We start from the raw sequence: 20646 nt of genomic DNA, 5'->3' as shown, positions 1-20646 counted from the left end.
GCTGTGGCTCTGCGTTGGGGCTCCGGCCGCGCTCCCCGCGTGGATGCCCTGGCTCCCCCGCCCTCAGCTAGGGCCCCGGCCCACTCCTTCCCTGGGGAGGCGGGAAGGGGCTGGTCCTGCGGGCGCGAGGTAAGTGTTCCGAGAGGGGCCTCAGGCCAGACGTCCGTCCCCCGCATCCAGCCCGAGCCCTCGCCTAGACCCTGGCAGAACTTGGGCCTTGGGTAGGGGCGTCCCCTGGTACGCCTGGGTTCGAATTCTGCTCTGTCCTGTACTAGTTGTAAGATGTGGGTCAAGTCGCCTCACTTCTCTGAGTCTGTTTTCTCAGCTGTCAAGTGGCGTAACTGGAATTGCCTCTCAGCGACAGAGCTTAGTGTGACTTAATACACTGTGAAGGAAGGGCGAGGCGCAGGGTCCCTCCCAGGAAGAGCGCCTGAGAAGTCAAGCGCCAGGATGGCAGAGGGTCTTTCTGGCTGCAAAGTTGTACCTGGGTCCTTGGTCCTAGCCTAGGCCGGATCTGTGGCCTTGACCACGCAAAAGCCGTTTTAGCGGGCTGGGGACCTGCACTGCAAGCCAGGCTGCGCTTCTCACTGTCCATCTAGGGGTGCACGCGGCTGACAGTCTTAACGTGGCTCGGGAGTTGATCCGGAGGAAAATGTTGTCGTTGTGTGTCTATGCGTGTACAGGTGTGTGAGTATCTACGCGCGTGTCGTATGCACAAGAGCGTCCGTGGTTGTGCAGGAAACAGTGTGCTTGGGGCGGCTCGCGTAGAATCCTTCTCCCAAAGGCACCTTCCCTCTTCTCCACGCCCCCCTCCGGGTAAGGAGTTTCAGCCAAACTAACGGAATCTGGCGCGGCCAGGGGAGGGGTAGGGATGGGAGGGGCAATTCCGTCCTCGAGCCACTGGTTTGAGGATAATTACTTTTAATGTCAGAAAGATTTAGTTTAATATCATCTCTATTAGGCTGCCGGGAGGGTAATTAAACGCGACGCGCCGCAGCCGGCAAACAGATGGCGTCTGCTTGCTCCGAGGCCGCGGGCAAACAGCGCAAAAGTCAATGCCACCCGGGTTCCCCACCAGCGCTCCCGGCCCTGCTCCTACTCTGCGCCACCGCGCCGCGCCTCCAGCCCCCTCCACACCCTCAGTCCCCAGCCCCGGCCTCACCCTGGGTCTCCACCAGGGCTATCCCTTTGTACCCCACCACTGCCTGGGCAGGGACGAGAGTTGGGGACCAGTCTCAGACATGAAGGAGGTGGATTTTCGTTGCTCAGAGTGCTCCCCCGGGGCCCTCACACCCTGGCACGGCAGAGGCGTAAGCAAATGAGTTTGAGCCAGGAGGACGTGCATGAGTGAGTGTGTATGTGTGTGACTGTGTGAAGATGGGCTTTCTGCCCTCAGCCACTTCATTTGTCCCGGAGGTCTGGCTTTCTCTGCTCAGGGTCCAGCTGCCCGCAAGGCCCTCGGGTAGGGTTAGGTCCGTGGATGAGCGATGGCGCAAGTGCACGAGCATATGCTCGGGTCTGGTGTTCAGCCACCGAGATGGGAATCTGTGAACACCTGGGTGAGAGGTCACTCACCGAGTGAATGTCTCAGAATGAGGACATGCTTATGAGAGTGCTGTGAAGTCCATCAAACTTTCCGAAGGGATCCTCTCAGGTGGGAGAGCAGCGTCAGAGATGCATGCACCCTCTGCGCAGACACTCCGTGCAGGTACGAGGTGTGTCCAAGACTTGTGCAGAATGAGGTCACACGTGCAGACTGTGTGTCCAGCTGTGAAGCCACACTCTGGTGTGCGTCAGGGGCGTAGCCCCTAATGCCTCAGTCTGGGCATGCTCTCCCCACCGCTGGCAGCTCTGTCCAGCCACCCCGTTCTGGTCTGCTCCCCTCTGAGAGCACAGGCCAAATCAGGACTAGCTCAGAGTGGCCTATGGAGGTGTGAGTGCAGTGACTTCGACCAAGGACGGTTACTCTGACTCCTTCCATGACACATTCACTCCCATGAGCAGGGGGGACATCAGAACCTCGGGGATATCAAAAGAAAGACTGTGGGTCCCGGACCTGTTGGGCGGTGAACCCGAGGAGAGAGGTGGCTGCTCTAGGGGTGGGCAGGTTCCCTCTGGTTGGGCTGGGTTCCAGAATGTGTCCTCTCCCCAACTTAAGAAAATGAGATTCCTTCTACGCCAGCGGGAAAACGCGGGGATCCCAAATCCTGTGGCTTGACCCTTGGCTGCCGCAGGATCACTGGGACCGGACTGGGGGAATCTCACAGTGGCCTGGCCTCAAGTGCGAAGAGGGGTGTTTGGGCCAACGCCTCTCCGGAAGCTAGGCAGATTTCTATTGTTCATTTCGTTTGGGGTTTAAAATAATGTCTCGAAAACTTTATCCAAGGTAGCTCTGGGAGGAGGCGCAGGATTCTGTCGTCTCTCCTCCACCCACCGCCCTGCCAGGGTGCAGTTAACGCATAGATTTCCTTGACCTCATAACCTCAAGATGTTGGACGGTGGGGTCTGGGTCCTTCGCTCCTAAAGGATTTTTATCCCAGACTCACTCCCTTACCATCTGTCCATGCGGGGGACCCAGCGGGAGCTGACCCCTTTCTCTTTCCCAAACACATTCTCAGGCTCCAGCGAGTGGAATTTGCTAGGAGCGAACAGCCGGGTTTCTAGCCTTATCGCAGACTGTCAAGGTCTGAGCACGCTGCGCGCGGCCCTGGTCAACTTTCTGGAAGCAATCTGTCCGAATCTGCCTGGCTCTTGCGCGCACCATCCCCTCCCCCGCCCCGGTCCTCGGTTTGGCTTCGCTGAGGAACCTGCGCGAGGTCCCGCGCTGGGCGGTGGGGCCTCGCTCGTCTCGCCTTCCTACCCCAATCCCCAGCCCCCGGCGTCAGAGGCGTTCGGGCTGGCAGCAGTAGACCTGCCAAGTGGAAGGGGCTGCGTTCCGAGGCCCCCGGCCGAGTCTGCACGCCCAGTACGTCCGAGCCCCGGCTAGCGCGGGCCAGAGCCTGGGGGCCCTGGAAGTTCGAAAGGGCAACGCGGCAACCTTTGGTCGGGAGTGGAGGGAGAACGACTGGAAAACTCATTTTTTCTCATAAATTAAACGAATTTTCTTTACTCTGAAGGAGAGAGAGAAAAGTAGAAAAGAAAAATGAGTGAGAGAACATTAGAACGAGGAAAAGACAGAAAGTAAAGGGAAAGAGAATCACAGCGAGAGAAACCCGAGGCGATCCCGCCCGAGGACCGCGGCATTAATTCCAGATGTTGCCATTCAAGAGGGAAACAAAATCCGAAACTGTTACCTCCTCTGCGCACCGAGCTGTTCCTCAGAGCCGTGACGTCAGGACGGGAGGGTAAGGCGAAAGTTAAAACTACTCACTGGGGCCCGCGGCGACCTTGTCTCTGGACCGGAAGAACAGGCAGACTGATGTGCGTCCTGCGTCCAAGAGGATATGGGGAGACAGAGAGAACCCACTTTTTACTTTCGTTTAAAAAAGAAAATCAAACTGTTAACTTAAAACAACGACGAAAAGAATCCCACCACCACGGAAAAGATATCTAGATGCTGCAGAAGTGAGGAAAGGAAAGAGAAAAATGGGCAGGAGGACAGGGTTAGAGGGTCTGGGAAAGGAAAGGCGCAGAGCGCACTGCCCCGGCGGGCGCCGACAGGAAGCGCTATCTCATTTCTCCTCTCCCGGCTCCTTAAAAACGAAAATCCTCAAGCCACACTTACCCTCCGTGATGCCTATCGTACCAGGACTTTTAAAATAAAGGATCTGCCTTTTAAAGGCGGCAGGGGCGGAAAAAAAAAAAAGCCTCCACTACCCCAAACGCGTTGGACTTGGGAGCATGCCGAAACAGAGCCGGATGGAGGGAGGAAAACTCTTCCTGGCATTTATGCCATGAACACCCTCCCTTCTCCACCCCCGCGCTCCCATTCCACCCCCACCCCGACCGCGGTAATTGAATTGTCACCTGCCCCCATCCCGCCCTGGGCCGCCAGGGCTACTTGGGGAGGTCGGCCTTGCCAAGCGCCCCCGGCCAGTGAGAGCGGCGCAGCGGAGCCCGCGCCCCAGAAACCGAGGGGTTACACACGTCTACGTAGAGGCGCACCCGACACGGTAATTAGGCGCAATTCACACGCTCTCGGGCACACGGAAACTACTTGTCACGGTATTTTCAACGCTCCTCCTTGCCCACTTTTTTTTCCACTCCTTCCCTGGAGCGCCCCCTCCCCTCCCCGAGGCCCTCAGAGAAGCTTTTGCAGTTTCGAATCTTTCGGACACTGTAGAGTGCGGGGCTCCCCGGGCGCAGGCCCGGCCAATCAGAGCGCCGTCTGCCTCCCCTGGCCAATGGCAGGCGCCACATTGTTGGCCAATTCTGTCTAATGGAGCCCTAAGGAGCAACAATAGAGCGGGGAAGCTGCTCATTGAGAGTCTGGCAGCGCCGGGCAGCTGGGGCCAGACTGTGTGCAGCGTCCGGCGCGCTCCGCGAGGGGACGCGGCGCGGAAAGGGCCGGGTCGTGGGTTCCAGCCAGTCGATCCCTAAACGGTTGCCCGGCTCCGATTTCCGACGGAAGGGTTGGACTGCGCAGCGTTCTGAGGGGGTCCGGAAGTTCGGACATGGTGACTGAAGGAGGGTGACGTGGTCAGTTAAGGGGCCAGGGGCAAGGGGAAGAGGCTGAGAGCGCCAGCGTCGCGAGCGGAGCTGGGAGGCGCGTGCAGCGCCCGCGGAGGAGGATCCCCGAGCCTAAGGCAGGTAGTTGAGGGCCGCAGGGAGGGCAGGGGAGGCGTCCCGGCCTTCCGCCCCTGTTGATGAAGCCCGGGCCACTCTGGCCTCAGGGACTGCGCGGCTCCAGGGGCCTGAGGGAAGAAGGCAGTGCGCAAAGGGACGGGGTCCAGAATTCTTGGGCGGAGACACCAGGATTCGGGCTCAGGAGGGGAACCGGGGACCCAGAGGAGGCCGCGCGGAAGCTTAGAGTTGGGCCCGCTTGGGCCTCCTGAGGCCACGGCACAGGGGGGACTCCTGCGTTCTCTCAGACCCAGTTCCAGAGGCGACTCCCACGCCTCGGTGGTGCCTGCTGGGCCATTCAAATCCCAGGAACCCAACTCCGAGACCAGAATTTGGGAATCTGCTCCCGAGCGGGGTCCCGCGGTGCCCCAGAATGGAGAGGGCGTGTCTGACGACTGGATCCCTAAACCGGGAGGGGAGGGGAAGGCCGGGTGAGTTGGTCAGCTAAAAGGCTCTCCCTCCTGCAATGCTTAACTTTTGCAAGATACTTTTTCCTCCCCGACTACTCCAGACTACAAGGCTAAAAACTGTGCCACAGGTTTACTCCATCTCCAAGCCCAGCCTATGCCTGAGGGTTTTTTTTCACGCACACCCCTCTCTCCCGCGTGGACCCTGGGTCCCAGACCCCCATATTACCTGTTTCTCGCTGTTTTCCTCGCCCCTCAAGCTAATCCTCGGGCTGGGTTTGCCTATCGAAAGAAAGATCCTTCCACTGCATTTCCTCTGTAATCCACCTCCCCAGGCCTCCTGAACTCAGCTCCACACCATTTTCTCTTCCCCCCTGGAGGCCCGCCCCTTGGAACTTGGACCCCCACATTTCCACGGGTCCCTGGGCCCCTGGGCCTAACTTTGCCCCTGAGTTGTTTCCTAGCCTTCACTCCACTTCCTAGAGCTTTTTTTTTTTTTTCGTCCCTGAGTTTTCTCTCCAACTCTCCTGCTCCCACCAGAAAAAAATCTTCCAGCCCAACCAGCTGAACTCTATGCCTTGATATTACCCTCCTCTTCACCCTTCTATAAAACTGAACGTTTCGCCTCAGGTTTTCCTGCTTTGCTCTTGGCATCAGTCTAACTGTTGGGTCAAAATTTTCTAATTCGAGTCCCACCAAACAAACATTTCTCTCTGCCTGTCTAACCTCAGTTCTGCTAAACTTTGGGGGATCTTTTTTTTTTTTCAAACCCTTGTTACATTCATCTGAACCAATGACTTTCAAACTTTATATGTCTTTTAATTTTTTCCAGTGGAACCACTGATTCAGATGAAATCTTACACCCAGTGCATAAATCAGTTATAAGAACTCTGGTGGGAGTGGGGTCGGGGAGTTGGGCATTTACAAGCGGACTCCAAAGGTACCTCCTCCCAGCGATTCGGTAACTGCTAGCTAAACCTCCCGCTGCCGAAATGCCCCTCTCTAAACCTGGATTCCTCCAGGGTGCGCTTTAGCTTAGCGCACCATGCGCTCCTCACCGCAAGTTTCTCCCCTCTTCCCACGGTGTTCCACGCCAGGTCCTGCCATGGAGTTGCGCTCCGAGTTGCCCAGCGTACCCGGCGCGGCGACGGCGGCTGCGACAGCGACGGGCCCGCCCGTGGCTTCGGTGGCGTCGGTGGCAGCGGCGGCGGCAGCGGCCGCTTCGCTACCTGTGAGCGTGGCGGGCGGCTTGCTACGAGCGCCGCCGCTGTTGTTGCGGGCTGCGGAGAAGTACCCGCGGACCCCCAAGTGCGCGCGCTGCCGCAACCACGGCGTGGTGTCTGCGCTCAAGGGCCACAAGCGCTACTGCCGCTGGAAGGACTGCCTGTGCGCCAAGTGCACGCTCATCGCCGAGCGCCAGCGCGTCATGGCGGCGCAGGTGGCGCTGCGCAGGCAACAGGCGCAGGAAGAGAACGAGGCGCGCGAGTTACAGCTCCTCTACGGCACTGCCGAGGGCCTGGCGCTGGCCGCCGCCAACGGCATCATCCCGCCGCGACCCGCCTACGAGGTCTTCGGCTCTGTGTGCGCCGCCGACGGCGGGGGGCCGGGAGCGGGAGCGCCCGCGGGCACCGGAGGCGGCGCCGCGGGCGCGGGGAGCTCAGGTGAGGAGAGGGGAGCAGGGACGGGGTTCAGGGGCGCGCAGCCCAGGGACTTGTCTCGGTACTGAAAGAGTAGAATCCCGTTCTCCAAACGCCCCACCTGGTGGAGCTGCCCGCGCACCAAGCCCCTGATTTGAGGCATAAACACACAAACTTTCCTTTCTCCCCTTTCTCAAGCATTTGCACTTTATTCCTTTCTCTCACCGCAGGCCCAAATGTAAACGCTTTAATCTTATTGCCTCTACCCAAAGGCAGCCATGTCTCAGCTTTCTTGCTCACTTCTCTGGGTCTTCTCCCCAGCGCGAGAACCCACGCGTCTTATCTTTTCTTTCGTTCTGCGCTTCTCCACACGCCGCAGATCCCTCCGCTCCTTCCCAACTCTCTTCAGCAATCCGACCCTCTCCAAGTCCCCTCCCCCGCCCCGCTTCGCTTTCTCTAGGTACTGAGGACGCCGAATTCCTTCCCAACCCCACTCCCCCCCTCCCCCGCAGGATTCCTTTTCTCCTGTTCCTAATGTTCCCTGGTCAACCGCCCTGCTCCTTCTTTCTAGCTTCCTTCCCTGCTCGTCTCCCTTTTCTCAGAGTACGCACTCTCTCCCTTCTCTCAATCCCCTTTCCTCTTCCCAGTGCACTCCCTGTCCTGCTCTGGCCGCACCCTCTTCTTCGAGACTCCCTAGGCTTTTGGGGGAGGGGGTGCGGAATTAGGCCAGGGCTCACTCAGCTTCCAGCTTGGGAGGGAAGAACTTTTTAGGTCTTAATTATTTTTTAAGATTTTTTTTGATGTGGACCACTTTTAAAGTCTTTTTATTGAATTTGTTACAATATTGCTTCTGTTTTATGTTTTGGTTTTTTGGCGGGAGGCACGTGGGATCTTAGCTCCCAACCAGGGATCAAGTCTTAACCACTGGACCGCCAGGGAAGTCCCACTTAGGTCTTAATTTTGGAAAGGATGGATTAGAAATAGAGGCTCTACTTTTGCCTGTAGAGAGGCTTGGGATCTTGTAAATGCCCAAGGTGCATTCCCCTCCAGGCTGTGCTGCCCAGGGCCACAGAGCACCCAGGGCTGGGTTGGCTCTTGGAATCACAGAGGTGGAGTGAGGTCTTCTATACAGTGTGCGGTGCAGGTGCAAGTTGTGTTGGCTCCTGTTTGACCTCTGGGTCAGGCCACTTCTCCAGAGCAGGCCAAGACTAGGAAGGGTGAAGGTACTGGGCACAGATGTAGGAAGAGGGTCACTGGACACTGAGTTTACAGGGCACAGGTGGTTGGGGTTCTGGGTACAGAAAGAGAATGCGCTCTGGGAGCCGAGAAAGAGCCAGGCTGTAGGGGCTCAGAGGGGAAGGAATGCTGGAAGAAAAAGAAAGAAGGGTTTTGGAGCCAGTGAATGAGGGTTGTGAGGCTCAGAGGGAAAGGAAGCTGGACTCCAAAGGGCTCTGGTGCTGTGGGGTGCGGTCACTTCCCTGCTAACCGCTCCTTTACATACCCCTTTCTCCCCTCCTAGAGGCCAAGTTACAGAAGTTTGACGTATTCCCCAAGACGCTGCTTCAGGCAGGCCGCGCAGGCAGCCCGCAGCCGCCGCCGGGAAAGCCCTTATCACCCGACGGCGCGGACTCTGGTCCCGGGACATCGTCCCCAGAGGTGCGAGCAGGCTCGGGCTCGGAGAACGGCGACGGCGAGTCCTTTTCTGGGTCGCCCCTGGCCCGGGCCTCCAAAGAGGCAGGTGGCAGCTGCCCAGGCAGCGCTGGCCCCGGAGGCGGCGGCGAGGAGGACAGCCCGGGATCCACCAGCCCTCTGGGTTCAGAATCCGGTTCCGAGGTCGACAAAGAAGAGGCAGAGGCCGCTCCCGCGCCCGGGCTGGGCGGGGGCCCGGGTCCACGACAGCGGACGCCGCTAGACATCTTGACGCGCGTCTTCCCGGGCCACCGGCGGGGTGTCCTGGAGCTAGTGTTGCAGGGCTGCGGCGGCGACGTGGTTCAGGCTATCGAGCAGGTGCTGAACCACCACCGCGGGGGCCTGGCGGCCGGCCTCGGCCCCGCCGTGCCCCCCGATAAGGCCGCGGTGGGGGCAGTAGTAGCAGCGGATGACGCGTGGCCTGGCCGCGTCGACGCCGCGGCCGCTGGGGGGCCGGGGCTGCCCGCGCCGCTGCAGGCGGGCCCAGCCGCACCTCCGCACCACAGACCTTTGCTGGCCGGCGCCATGGCGCCCGGGGCGCTGGGCTCGCTGAGCAGCCGCTCGGCCTTCTCGCCACTGCAGCCCAACGCCAGTCACTTCGGCGCCGACGCGGGCGCCTACCCGCTGGGCGCGCCGCTCGGCCTCAGCCCCCTGCGCCTGGCCTACTCGGCGGCGGCGGCGCACAGTCGCGGCCTGGCCTTCATGGCTCCCTACTCCACCGCCGGCCTGGTGCCCACACTCGGCTTCCGCCCGCCCATGGACTACGCCTTCAGTGATCTCATGCGCGACCGCTCGGCCGCCGCCGCTGCTGTGCACAAGGAGCCGACCTACGGCGGCGGCCTGTACGGGCCCATGGTCAATGGCGCCCCTGAGAAGCAGTAGGGCGAGCGGCCCGGCAGTCGGGCGGCCCCCAAACAGGGACCCCAGGCTTGCCCCGCGGGCTGCCGGCCCGTCTTTGCCTGGTGCGCTCTCTGCGCCCCGGCTGGGATCCTCTCGCTCCAAGGTGGTTTTCAGTTTTGTTTTGGACGGTGGGTGGGGAGAGCTGAGCAAAGAGGAGCAGCTTCAGATGTTCTCGGAGGGGATGTGAGACCCCCATCCTCGTCCCGCTACCCTATCAAGGCTCCCCATCCCTTCAGAAGGCCGGGAATTCTTGAGAATTCAGAGGCTGCAGCCGCTGCGCAAGCTCCTGCCTCTCCTGTCGCTATGCTCGTCACACCTGCCCGCGCTCCCAAATGGTTGGCAGGATAGTCCGAGAGTCTGTCTTCTGTGTCTCCCCCTCCCTTAAAAAAATTTTAATATTCGCTCTAACAAATATAAATTTAGGATGTATAAATCTCTTGGCACTGAGTCGAGTCTTTGGGACACACATATATATCGATATCAAATTGTAAAAAAAGAAAAAAAGGAAACAAGTTCTAAGGTGCACTTTCCTCGTTGCGGTATTTGTCGCTCTCTTTGTTGCTTATGCCGATAAGCATGGGTTTCCTTGGTGCAGTGTGAGTTTTTATATATGTATAAATCTATATATAAACTATACATATATATACAAGCCAGTGTATAATGTTATAAAATGGAATTCTAAGTTATTAATCTGTAGGTGACCTCGGTATTAACGTGAAAAATATTCAAAAACAAGCAAAAAAAGGACAAAACGGAAAAAAATTAGACCATGCGTGCATTGTACTTATCAGGTTTATAGATTAAATATATTGTAAACTCGAGATGAATCCTGCCCACCCGCCCCTCTTGCCTGCGGCCTGTCTCTCCCTAAGGAGCGGTCTAGGTGCGCACTGAAGCAGGAACAGAGTGACCCGTGACTGAGCCGGAACCGCCCGCCGGAGGGCCCATCCCCGCCTCGCGGGACTCGCCAGGCACCTCGGCCGAAGGGCCGGCAGCGGGAAACGCTGCTGCAGAGAATGGCTCACTTTGTGCTTTCCTTTGCCTAGACATGAGCTAGAAATAAATGTTATTTTCTAAGAAAACAGCAACGAATCCCGTCCCGCTTCTCGGGCGGCCGGGTTGATAATCTTAATTCCTCGCCGGAGCCGCGGTATCAGGGAGAAGCTTGCCCGAGGTCCGGAGGGTGCTTACGACCCTCGGGGGTGCGGGGCGAGGAAACTTCCTGCAGCGCCTGGGAGAGGCGCGCGCTCAGCACTCCGGGAGGAGCAGCGTCCGCCGTGCTTGTGGAACCTGGTGTCCCTCCCACTCCCCGCTCGGGCGCGCGGGTTGCGGAGGGGTCGCCTTGCCAGTGCTCTCGGTTCCCGGAGTCCTGCGAGGCCGCCGGCCGGGTTCCCGTTCTCCCCGGGGCGCAGATTTGGGCGCCCGCCGCGCGCCTCCGTCTTCAGGTTTGGAAGGAACGGCAGCCGAGACGGCGGCTGGGGAGGGAAGGCTAAGACCGCTCTCTCACAGAGGCCAGCGGCCTGGGAGTTATTTTTGGGGTGGTGGGGCGCTGCCTTCGCCCTAGACAGTGTAATCTGAGAGCGGCGGTGAGGACGCGCCTTCCAGCCCGACCTCACTCCGCGCCCCTTTTTGACCTTCCCTCCTTAAGCGGAGCTGAAGAAATTGGCGGCTCCGGGGCCGACACCCGCCTCCGGCCTCCCAAGTCCCTCCCGCTTCTGGCTGGGTGACTCCCCCCTCGCCGAGAAACAGGGTGTCCCCTCCCCTAGGCTGGGCCGGCGACTTCCCAAGGTAAACTTCTGGGGCCGGCTCGAGTTCCGCCAGGCGGTGAAACTTAATAGCAGGGACAAGAAAACGGTTTAATAAAGAAGGGCTTTAATAGGGAACTAATTTGATTGAGTTGCCTAATTCCACTTTAATTGGAAAGGGGTTTGGCTGTTTGGTTATAAAGTGCGAGGGTGATGAGGAGCTGGAAGTGGGGGGAGAAGGGGCGAGAGCAGAGAGATGGGGCGAGACAGGCAATGAAGATAGGGAGGAACGAAGAGAGAGACGAGAAAGAAAAGAGGGAAGAGTTACCTAGGAAGTAGAGAGGAAGGCGGAAGAAAGTGCGCGGGAGCTTCTAGAAGTGTGAACTTTCTTGCGCTTCAAGGCTGCGCGCTCTCAAGCCTCCCACTCCAGGTTTTCCCTCCTCCCACTCCAGGTTTTCAGAGGCCTCGCATCCTCTCTCAACCCGCGCTCCAGCTGCCCCCTCCTCGGGATCAGCCCTCTTCCCCGCTCTAGGTGAGCTTAAGATCTGTCTTGGTCTCTTGGTTTCAGGAGGGATCTATATTGGGTCATCTGAAGTTCTCGGTTCCTGCTGGTGCTCAAGCCAGACGGAGAGAGGCGGCCTGTGGGCCCGCGTTACCCACTCTCCAGAACACCTGGAGTTTAATAGCTTTCAAGGTCATTATTTTAGTTTATCCTCACGGCAAACCCGGGGAAATCCAGTGAGTTGTTTATTATCGTCTCCATTTTACAGAGGAGGAAACTGAGGTCCAGAGTGGTTCAGGGACTTGTCCAACCATCCGGGGACCCTGAATCTCTCTTCCTTTCCATTCTCCCAGTGGGCTTGTTTCTCCCTCTCCTCTCGTGAAGCGGTCTCGGCTGGCCGACGGCGGGGCCTCTGCCGTAACCCACCTCCTGTGTACACGTGCGGCCCAGAGAGGAGAGGCGGCTTGCTCCTAGCGCCCAGAGAGGCCGCGGCCTCAGCTTTGGGCTTCAAGCGTCGTCTTTCGTAGAACTCAGAATGGTTCTCCAGCGGTGGAAGTTAGACGGGGTGGAGTAGTGGGGTTCCAAGGTTCCTCCCCTCCCTGGCCCGACGATAGAAACCCAGGATGGTCAGCCACAGCCTTGGCGCCTGGCAAAGTCCTGCACCCTCGGGGCCCCGGACTCCGTTGCCCACGGAGCAGCCAGGAAGACTAAGGCTCAGAGGTTCACAGTGACCGGCCCAGGGTCGCACATCCAGGCTCTGAGGAGCGAGAATCAGAGCCCAGGACGCTCAAGCCGGGTTGCTAGGTTGCAGCGGTGGGAGTGGCAGGGGCGGAAGAGTAGGCACCTTTGGTTCAGGGAGCTTCCGTAGTGGGCGGGAGGGGGCTGGGGCCTGAGCTCCCCTGGGATCCGTATTGGGGAGGAGCTTGGGGTTCTTGCTTGGGGCGTTGCCCTCACCCCTGATGGAAAGGACAAAGGTGGAGCATCACCTCTTTTCTCCTGGGAGGGGAAGATGGGACAGGAGTTCCCTTCCTGATCTCTACTGTCTGTGTTTATTTCCAAACTCTCCCTAAGCCGGCTGGAGCCAACCCAGTCCTGTGCCTTGGGGGAGACACACTCAATCGAGATAGTAGTCCTTTTAAAATTATCTTCTCCTCTTCCTCCTCCTCCAACAGCAGCACTGTGTGCCTACTGTGTGCCAGGTCCTGTACTAAGCACATTCCCTGCACAGGATCCTGCTCAGTGGGTGAGAAAGAGGCAAGAGCTGGGATCCAGGCTCTGTCGCTGGCTAGGTTTATTCATTCACAGATTACTCAAGTCAGCAAATATTTGCTAAGTACTTACTGAATGCCAGACCCAGTACAAGACAGGTGCCACCCCTGCCCAATTAAAACTATGTGTTGGGAGTTGAGGGGGGAGGCAACTAAACAGGCAAGGAGGATGCACTGATCAGGGCCAAGGAGGTCTGCCAGGGAGGTCAGGGAGGTCTGCCAGGGAAAGGCAAGTTAGGCAAGGTGCTTCACCTTAGTTCCCTTCTCAGTTAAATACGGCTAATAGTAGTGTATGCCACTTTGAGTGTCGTGAGGATTAAATGAGGTATTGTGCAAAGAGCTCTTAGCTCAGTGCCTACTCACTAGGCTTCCATTATTATAATTCTCAGATTCTTTGGTGTGGATATTGTCCCATTTCACAGAGGAGTGAACAGCTCGGAGCAAGTTCAGCTTATAAATCCTCTGAAGTGTCACAAGTTATGGGAGGCATCCTGCCCAGAGCAAGGGGCCATAGAGAAAGGTCATCACATTGGAGAGTGTGGGTTCTGGAGATGCTTCTGAGAAGGGGTGAGGCTGCAGCTGGGTTCCGAGGGGCTTGATGAGGGGCAGCATTGCAATTCATGGCAGGAAATGGGTGAGGGAGTGAGGGGTCCCTCTAAAGGAGCAGGTGGAGACGGAGGAGGTGGGGGCAGGCTGTGATGTTAGAGGTTAGAGGTCAGATCATGGAGATCGTTGAACTCCAGAATAAGGCTTTCAGAGTGTGGGTACTGGGAGCCATTGATAGCAGTGCCTGGTGAGATTTGCATTTGGATTGGATAGATTGTTAGGAGGAAGGCCGAACCCCTCCGAGGGGGAGCCGTGAGAGATGGCAGCACCAAAAAAATGACCAGTGGGCGTAGGGACAGGGAGAGAAGAGGTTGACTTCAAGAACTGCTGGGAGCCAGACTCTCCACCGTTGATCCAATATGGGGAGTAAGCTGGGGGGAGGACTCATGGCTGATTTTCAGGTGTCTGGGCTGGATGTCTCATTGAGGGCGACACTCAGAGTCGTGTGCTCCTGGAACAGAGGCAAGATTGGAGGGTGAGGAAAGAATTCTCAATATTCGAAATACAGACGTTGGGGACTTCCCTCATGGCCCAGTGGTTAAGACTCTGCGCTCTCAGTGCAGGGGGCCTGGATTTGATCCCTAGTCTGGGAACTAGATCCCGCATGCCACAACTAAGACCTGGCGCAGGCAAATAAATAAATAAATATTTTTAAAAAGAAAAGAAAATACAGACTTTGAAGGGCTCATAGGGCCTCTAGGAATGGACACCAAATGGTAGAAAGAGTCAACATGTGGGTGGCAGCAGGGCCTTGGGAGGATGAAATGGGTCAGCCCCATCCCTTCCCCCCGCCATAGGACACAGGACTCTCTTGGTGGAGACCATGGGCCAGGGAAGGGTGTTGAGACCCCAGATATTGGAGTTCTGCCTCTCATCATTTTTGTTCATGCCTATTAAAATCATTCTCCTAAAACTTTGCACCCTTTAAAGGTCATTGTCCTGGGACAGGACACTGGGCAATCAGTCATGTATCTATTGTGACACCAATGTAACTTAAAACTTAAACTTCAGGACTCCCCACCTGTACAGGTTCTTTTCATTTTGTGCACATGGTCAAGTGGCTTCTTTTTCTTAAAAGTTTCAGGCTCCATTAAAAACTGCATCTGCCACTACACAGCATAGGTCACACCTTCTGGCTTCCTGTTTCTGTTAACTGTTGCTGCATAGCAAATGGCCCCAAATTTAGTGACTTAACACAATAACCATTTTTTTAATCTCATAATTTCATGGGTCAGGAATTTGGACAGGGCATGGCTGGATCATTCTTCTGCTCCATATAGTGCTGATGGAGATCTCTGGGTGGTATTCAGCTGGTGGATGTGTTAGTCTGGAGGGTAACAGCTTCAGTCACATGTCTGGTGCATTTGCATAGATGGCGGGAAGGCTGGGCTCAGCTGGACCATTGATTGGAGCACCTACATGTAGCCCCTCATCATGGTAGCCTCGGGGTATCTGATCTCTTACATGTCAGGGTTCCAGGGGCAGATATTCAGTGAACAAACTGAAAGCTACATGGCCCTTTATGACCTAGCCTTATAGGTCAAGGAATGTAACAAGACTCTTCTATTTGCAAGTGACTGACACCCAAGTCACACCGACTTAAAAAGAGGTAATTGATATCCTCCCAGAAGCTAGTCCTCAGTTACCAAGGCTTCTGCAACATATAGGGCCTCTGGAAAACCAGGCTTTCAGGACAGCTGAATGTTTGCCCATTTTAGCCCTACTAGTCTTTGTTTTAGCATTTTAGGGTGGAAGCTTTATAAAACATGCTACATGCTTTTCCATTTTCTTTTTCAAGGGACAGTGAAATACTCCAAACTTTCTCTGATTCAAATTCATCTCGGATGTATCATGATAGGACTGTGGGGTCTTATTGGAATGAGGTTTCATTGGCTCAGGCACTAAGAGACTCAAAATTTCTGGCATTTTCTAATGCATTTTTAAAATTTTGAAAACCTTTTATTATGAACGATTTCAAGCATATAAGAAAGTGGAGAGAAGAGTATGATAAACCTTTACATATTCATCACATAACCTTAACAATTACTAATATTTGCCATATTTGTTTGGCCTAATTTTTCTTTGAAGTATTTAAAAATAAATTATCAACATTGTGAAATTCCACTGTGAAATGCTTCAGTATGCATTTCTAAAACATGAGACATTTTCTTACAGAACCACAGTATCGTTAATACACTGTAAATAGGAAAAATAATTCCTTTATATTATCTAATACTCAATACATATTAAGATTTACCCAATTGCCCTCACTGAGGATGGACTTATTTGTTTGTTTGTTTATACATACATACATACATATGACATATAACTTATCGATTTATTGTTCGAACCAGGATTTGGTCAGCTATAGCAGATGCTGTCAGAGTCCCACTCGTACCCTTGGACCTTTTAGTTCACTGATTTCCAGCTTCCAGAATCAGTTTCTCTATGTCTAAGGTCTTTTAGTTCAGAACCACAGAAGCAGGTGGCACACCAGAGTTGGGGTAGTGGGAGCCATCTCCCCAGAGTAGGCAATTAGAGGGTGCATTGTTTGTAGAGAATTTTTTTTAAATATTTATTTATTTGGTTCCACCGGGTCTTAATTGTGGCAGGCGGGCTTCTTAATTGCGGCTTGCTGGCTCCTTAGTTGCAGCACGTGGGCTCCCTAGTTGTGGCATCTGAACTCTTAGTTGCGGCATGCGTGTGGGATCTAGTTGCCTGACCAGGGTTCGAACCCAGGCCCCCTGCATTGGGAACGCAGAGTCTTATCCACTGAGCCACCAGGGAAGTCCCTTGTAGAGAATTTAAAACAATAATAAAACTGACTACAAGTTGGTCAGCTCTTTAAATTATCACCATAGCCCAGCAATTCTGAAAAATTTCAGAAAGAAAATATTACTCACCTCCAAAAAATTGTTGGTGGTCAAAGTTCTAAACAGTCCCTGCAGTGACTGTGTGTGTATACAGATAGATACACACATATGTAAAATATATTCATATATTTTAAATTTTGATTTATAATTTTAAAAATTTTATTTATTTTTTAAATATTTGTTTCGTAGTACATTTCTAAATGTTGGAACACACAAATAGATGTGCGTAACCACCATCAAAATCAGAATTCAGAGCAACTCCATCACCCCAGAAAACTTCCCCCTGCTGCTCCTTTATAATCAAACCTTCTCCCCAACCTCTAACCCTTGGCAACCACTGATCTGTTCTCTGTCTTTACAGTTCTTTCTTTTCCAGAATGTTATATAGATAGAATCATATAGCATGTGGCCTCTTGAGATTGGTTTCTTTCACTCAGAATAACGCCTTTAAGATTCAACCAAGTTGTTGCATGTGTCAATAGTTCATTCCGCTTTATTGCTGCATAGTATTCAATTGTATGGCTATACCACAGTTTGCTAATCCATTCACTGTTGAAAGACATTTGGATTGTTTTCATTTTGGGTGATTGTGAATAGATGAATGAAACTGCTATAAACCATGAACAGGCTTTTGTGTGATCACAAGTTTTCATTTTTCCAGGGTAAATACTTGGGAGTATGATTGCCAGTTCATATGGTTAAGTGTATGTTTAACTTTATATTTCCAGAGAGGTTATACCATTTTTCATTCCCACCAGCAACATATGAGAGTTGCTGCCTCATCACTCCTGGTTTGTCTGGCGCATTTTTTTAAAGCCATTCTGATCGTAGTGCAGTGGTATCTTATGGTGGTTTTGATTTGCATTTCCTTAATGACTAGTGACCTTAAGCACCTTTTCATGTATTTATTTTTTATCATATATCTTCTTTGCTGAATTGTCTGTTCAACTATTTTGCCCAATTTTAAAAAAGTTAAATTGTTTGTTGTCTTACACTTGAATATTTTTAAATAACAGCTTTTTTGAGAAATTATACATATACCGTACAATTCACTTTTTAAAGTGTACAATTCAGTGGTTTCTAATAGATTCCCATAGTTGTGAAACCATCACCATAATCAATTTTAGAATATTTTCATCACCCCAAAAGAAATTCTGTGCCCATTAGCAGTTACTACTCATTGGCCCCAGACTCTCCAACTCTACCTAGCCACTAATTTACTTTCGGTCTATCAATTTGTCTGTTCTGGAAAATTCACATAAATGGAATCATAAAACATGTAGTCTTTTGTGTCTGGCTTCTTTCAGTTAGCATAATGCTTCTGAGGTCCATCCATTGTAGCATGGATAAGTACTTCATTCCTTTTTATTGCTGAATAATATTCCATAAAATGGATATACCACATTTTGTTTATCCACTTCTCTGTTGATAGACATTTGAGTTGCTTCCAGTTTGTGGCTATTATGAATAATGCTGCTATGAACATTTTGTGTACAAGGTTTTCTGTGCACATACATTTTGATTTCTCTTGGTTATATACCTAGGAGTGGCATTGCTGGATCCTAACCCTATATTTAACCTTTTGAGGAGCTGCCAAAATGTTTTCCACAGCAACTGCACCATTTTACAGTCCTACCAGCAGTGCAGTAGGGTTCCAGTTTCTCCGCATCCTTGATAATACCTGTTATTATCTGTCTTTTTTATTCTAGCCATCCTAGTGTGTGTGAAAGTGGTATGTCATTGTGGTTTTTCATATCACTGATGACTAATGATACTGAGCATCTTTTCATGTGCATTTTGGCCATTTGTATATCACCTTTGTAGATATGTTTTTTCAAGTCCTTTGCCAATTTTATTATTTTTTAAACTTATTTATTTTAATATGAACAAGGTTACATATATATATATATATATATATATATATATGTACATAAAGCTGGGAAAGAGAAGGACCCATTGGGGCAAATGCATAGGGGGAGAGAAAGCATCTGAAAACAGCAGTGGGCATCCTGCCAGTTCCAAGTCTAGGGAAAACTGGCCGGGAGCTTTGGTCGGCCAAGTTAACAGTGAAGCCGGGGATGGCACAGTGGATGATACAGGTAGCTCTCTTCCATTCTCCTAACTGGAACTTCTCAAGTCTGGTGTAGTTCTGAAGTGGGCTCATATGCTCCATACCCTCCAACACACACACACACACACACACACACACACACACACACACACACCACACACCACACACACACACACACCACACACACACACACACACACCACACACACACACACACACTTGCACACCCCTGAGGTGTGGTCCTCCGGCTTGCTGTAGGAAGAGAGGAGGTTAAGTTTCACTTAAAGGGGCTGAACCGCTTTCCAGTGAGGCAAAGTCCATTCATGGTTACACACAGTTTGCAGAATAAGATCTGCTCTTCATTTGTTGAGTTTCTTCACAGAAGAAAGGAATTGGCTGATGGCTCCTGTGGAGCCCTGGGCAGGTTATGAGGCTGCCAGACTCCTATGAGCACAGGCACATCCATAGCACAGGCTGTCCCCCACGGTGCCACCTGGGTTTTGGCCAGGGGGGGACCCAGGTGCTTTGTATGAATGCGGCCCCAGAAGTGTATGCAGTCACAGCAGGTGTGGTGCTGTCCCCCATGGCCCCCCCGTTCTCTGCACAGATGGGTACCAAGTCTGATGGCAGTTAATACACAGGGCCTCCCAGCACCCGTGAGATGCTGTTCCCTCCATCCACACCACCTGTGTACTGGCCAGGTGGGTCCCAGTTGTAAGTGGGAATACCAGGTTCTCCAATCATGGGAATGATGTTGTTCCCTCCTAGACGACCACCACCTGGATTGTGAGCAGGTGGGCCCCTTGTGTTTGGAAATAAGGTAGAACTAGAAGTGTGTTGAAACCCACGGGTGGTACCCACGCTTGCGACTCCAGCAGATGTGGGGCGCTCTGATGCAAGGTGGAAACTGACACGTCCCTTGACACAGATTTCTCTTCCTTGGTGATGGAACTTTTAAACATAGATTTTTTACATCCAGATGGGCCCTGTGTGCAGTGAATGAAAGTGGCCTCCAAGCGTGGGGATGGTGTTTTCCCCTGCCATCACCGTTCCACCTGTATTCAGCCTAGGTAGGCCCCAGGTATTTGGATTTAGGTGGAATCAGGTATGTTCCCAAATGCTGGGATGGTGGCTGCCCCTCCTACTGCAGCAGCCTTGCCGTGGTAGGTAGATGGCAGGTTGTCTGGCCCAAAGTAGGAACAGAAGCGGTGCTGGGTGCCCCACTTAGTCCCGCCCCAAAGTTAAGTGGTCTGGATGCCTCTGAATGAGCGAGGCCTGAGGCTGACACACCGACTCCAAGGCTCCCACCAGCCATAGGGGCTGCAGGTCCCATGAACAGTGGGCCCGGTGTGGTGTCGGCAAACAGCCAGCTACTGTCCCCAGTACTGGGCATCCTGGTGGCAACTCCAAAGCCAGTAGCAATGGACACGGTCCTGGGGAGAATGCCTGGGTTGTCGCCAAAGGCCGGCTGCGTGTTGCTGGTGGTGGCAAATAAGGCAGCTGGCAAAGCGGACTGCATGATGCTGACTCGCGGTGGCTGGGCTGCAGGAGCGACTAGGACTTTATTTTGTGCTGAGGCTGCTGGGTTTCCCAATAGAAAATAATCATTAGGCCTCTGCCCATCGTTAGCCCCAAATGTGGCCTGAGACGGCAGACCTGGGTCCAAGAGAAGCTTGAAGTGTTGGTCTATCTGTTGGCCGATGTTGCAGGTAAATGAGTTGAGGCATGGGCCGAGGCATTGCTACCACTGGATGGTGTGTTCCCAGAAATAGGAACAGCTGTGTGAAATGGGTACTGGTTCTACCTGGAGACAGGGGCAGACTGGAAAATGACAGCCTAAGAAGGAGGTATGGTGTCCATAGCTTTGGTGTCAGAGGTGCTGCCTACTGAAGCACCGATGACGGCCGAAGCCATTAATGGGGGGCTGGGGAAAACAGGAGCACCAGGGAGAGAGGCCCTCTGCTGCCTATCAGAGGTCCCAAATATGGGCTGAGGGTTGGTTTTGGGGCCAAAGGGATGGTTAAAAATTGGGGTGGCGCAGGGGACCATCGGCACAGGTCGTGTGATGGACACTGGTACCCCTGCAGGGTGCCTCTCTGCTCCACCCTGAAACCTGGGGGAGACCTAAAAATGACAGCTTGGGAAGGGGCAGTAGTGTCCATGTCAG

At 53.7% G+C, this 20646-nt stretch overlaps 1 protein-coding gene across 1 annotated transcript; it reads left to right on the top strand.

The window, feature by feature from the left end:
• The first annotated feature begins 6029 nt into the window (after positions 1-6029).
• DMRTA2 (DMRT like family A2) lies at positions 6030-9397 on the top strand. The gene is made up of 2 exons (XM_060005005.1): positions 6030-6850; positions 8346-9397. The coding sequence occupies exons 1-2, from the start codon at positions 6235-6237 to the stop codon at positions 9395-9397; spliced, it is 1668 nt and encodes a 555-aa protein (XP_059860988.1). The 5' UTR covers positions 6030-6234.
• The last annotated feature ends 11249 nt before the right edge of the window (positions 9398-20646 follow it).

This window comes from Delphinus delphis, chromosome 1 (assembly GCF_949987515.2).
Source record: "Delphinus delphis chromosome 1, mDelDel1.2, whole genome shotgun sequence".
NCBI lineage: Eukaryota > Metazoa > Chordata > Mammalia > Artiodactyla > Delphinidae > Delphinus > Delphinus delphis.
This window is presented reverse-complemented; position numbering and strand designations above follow the sequence as displayed.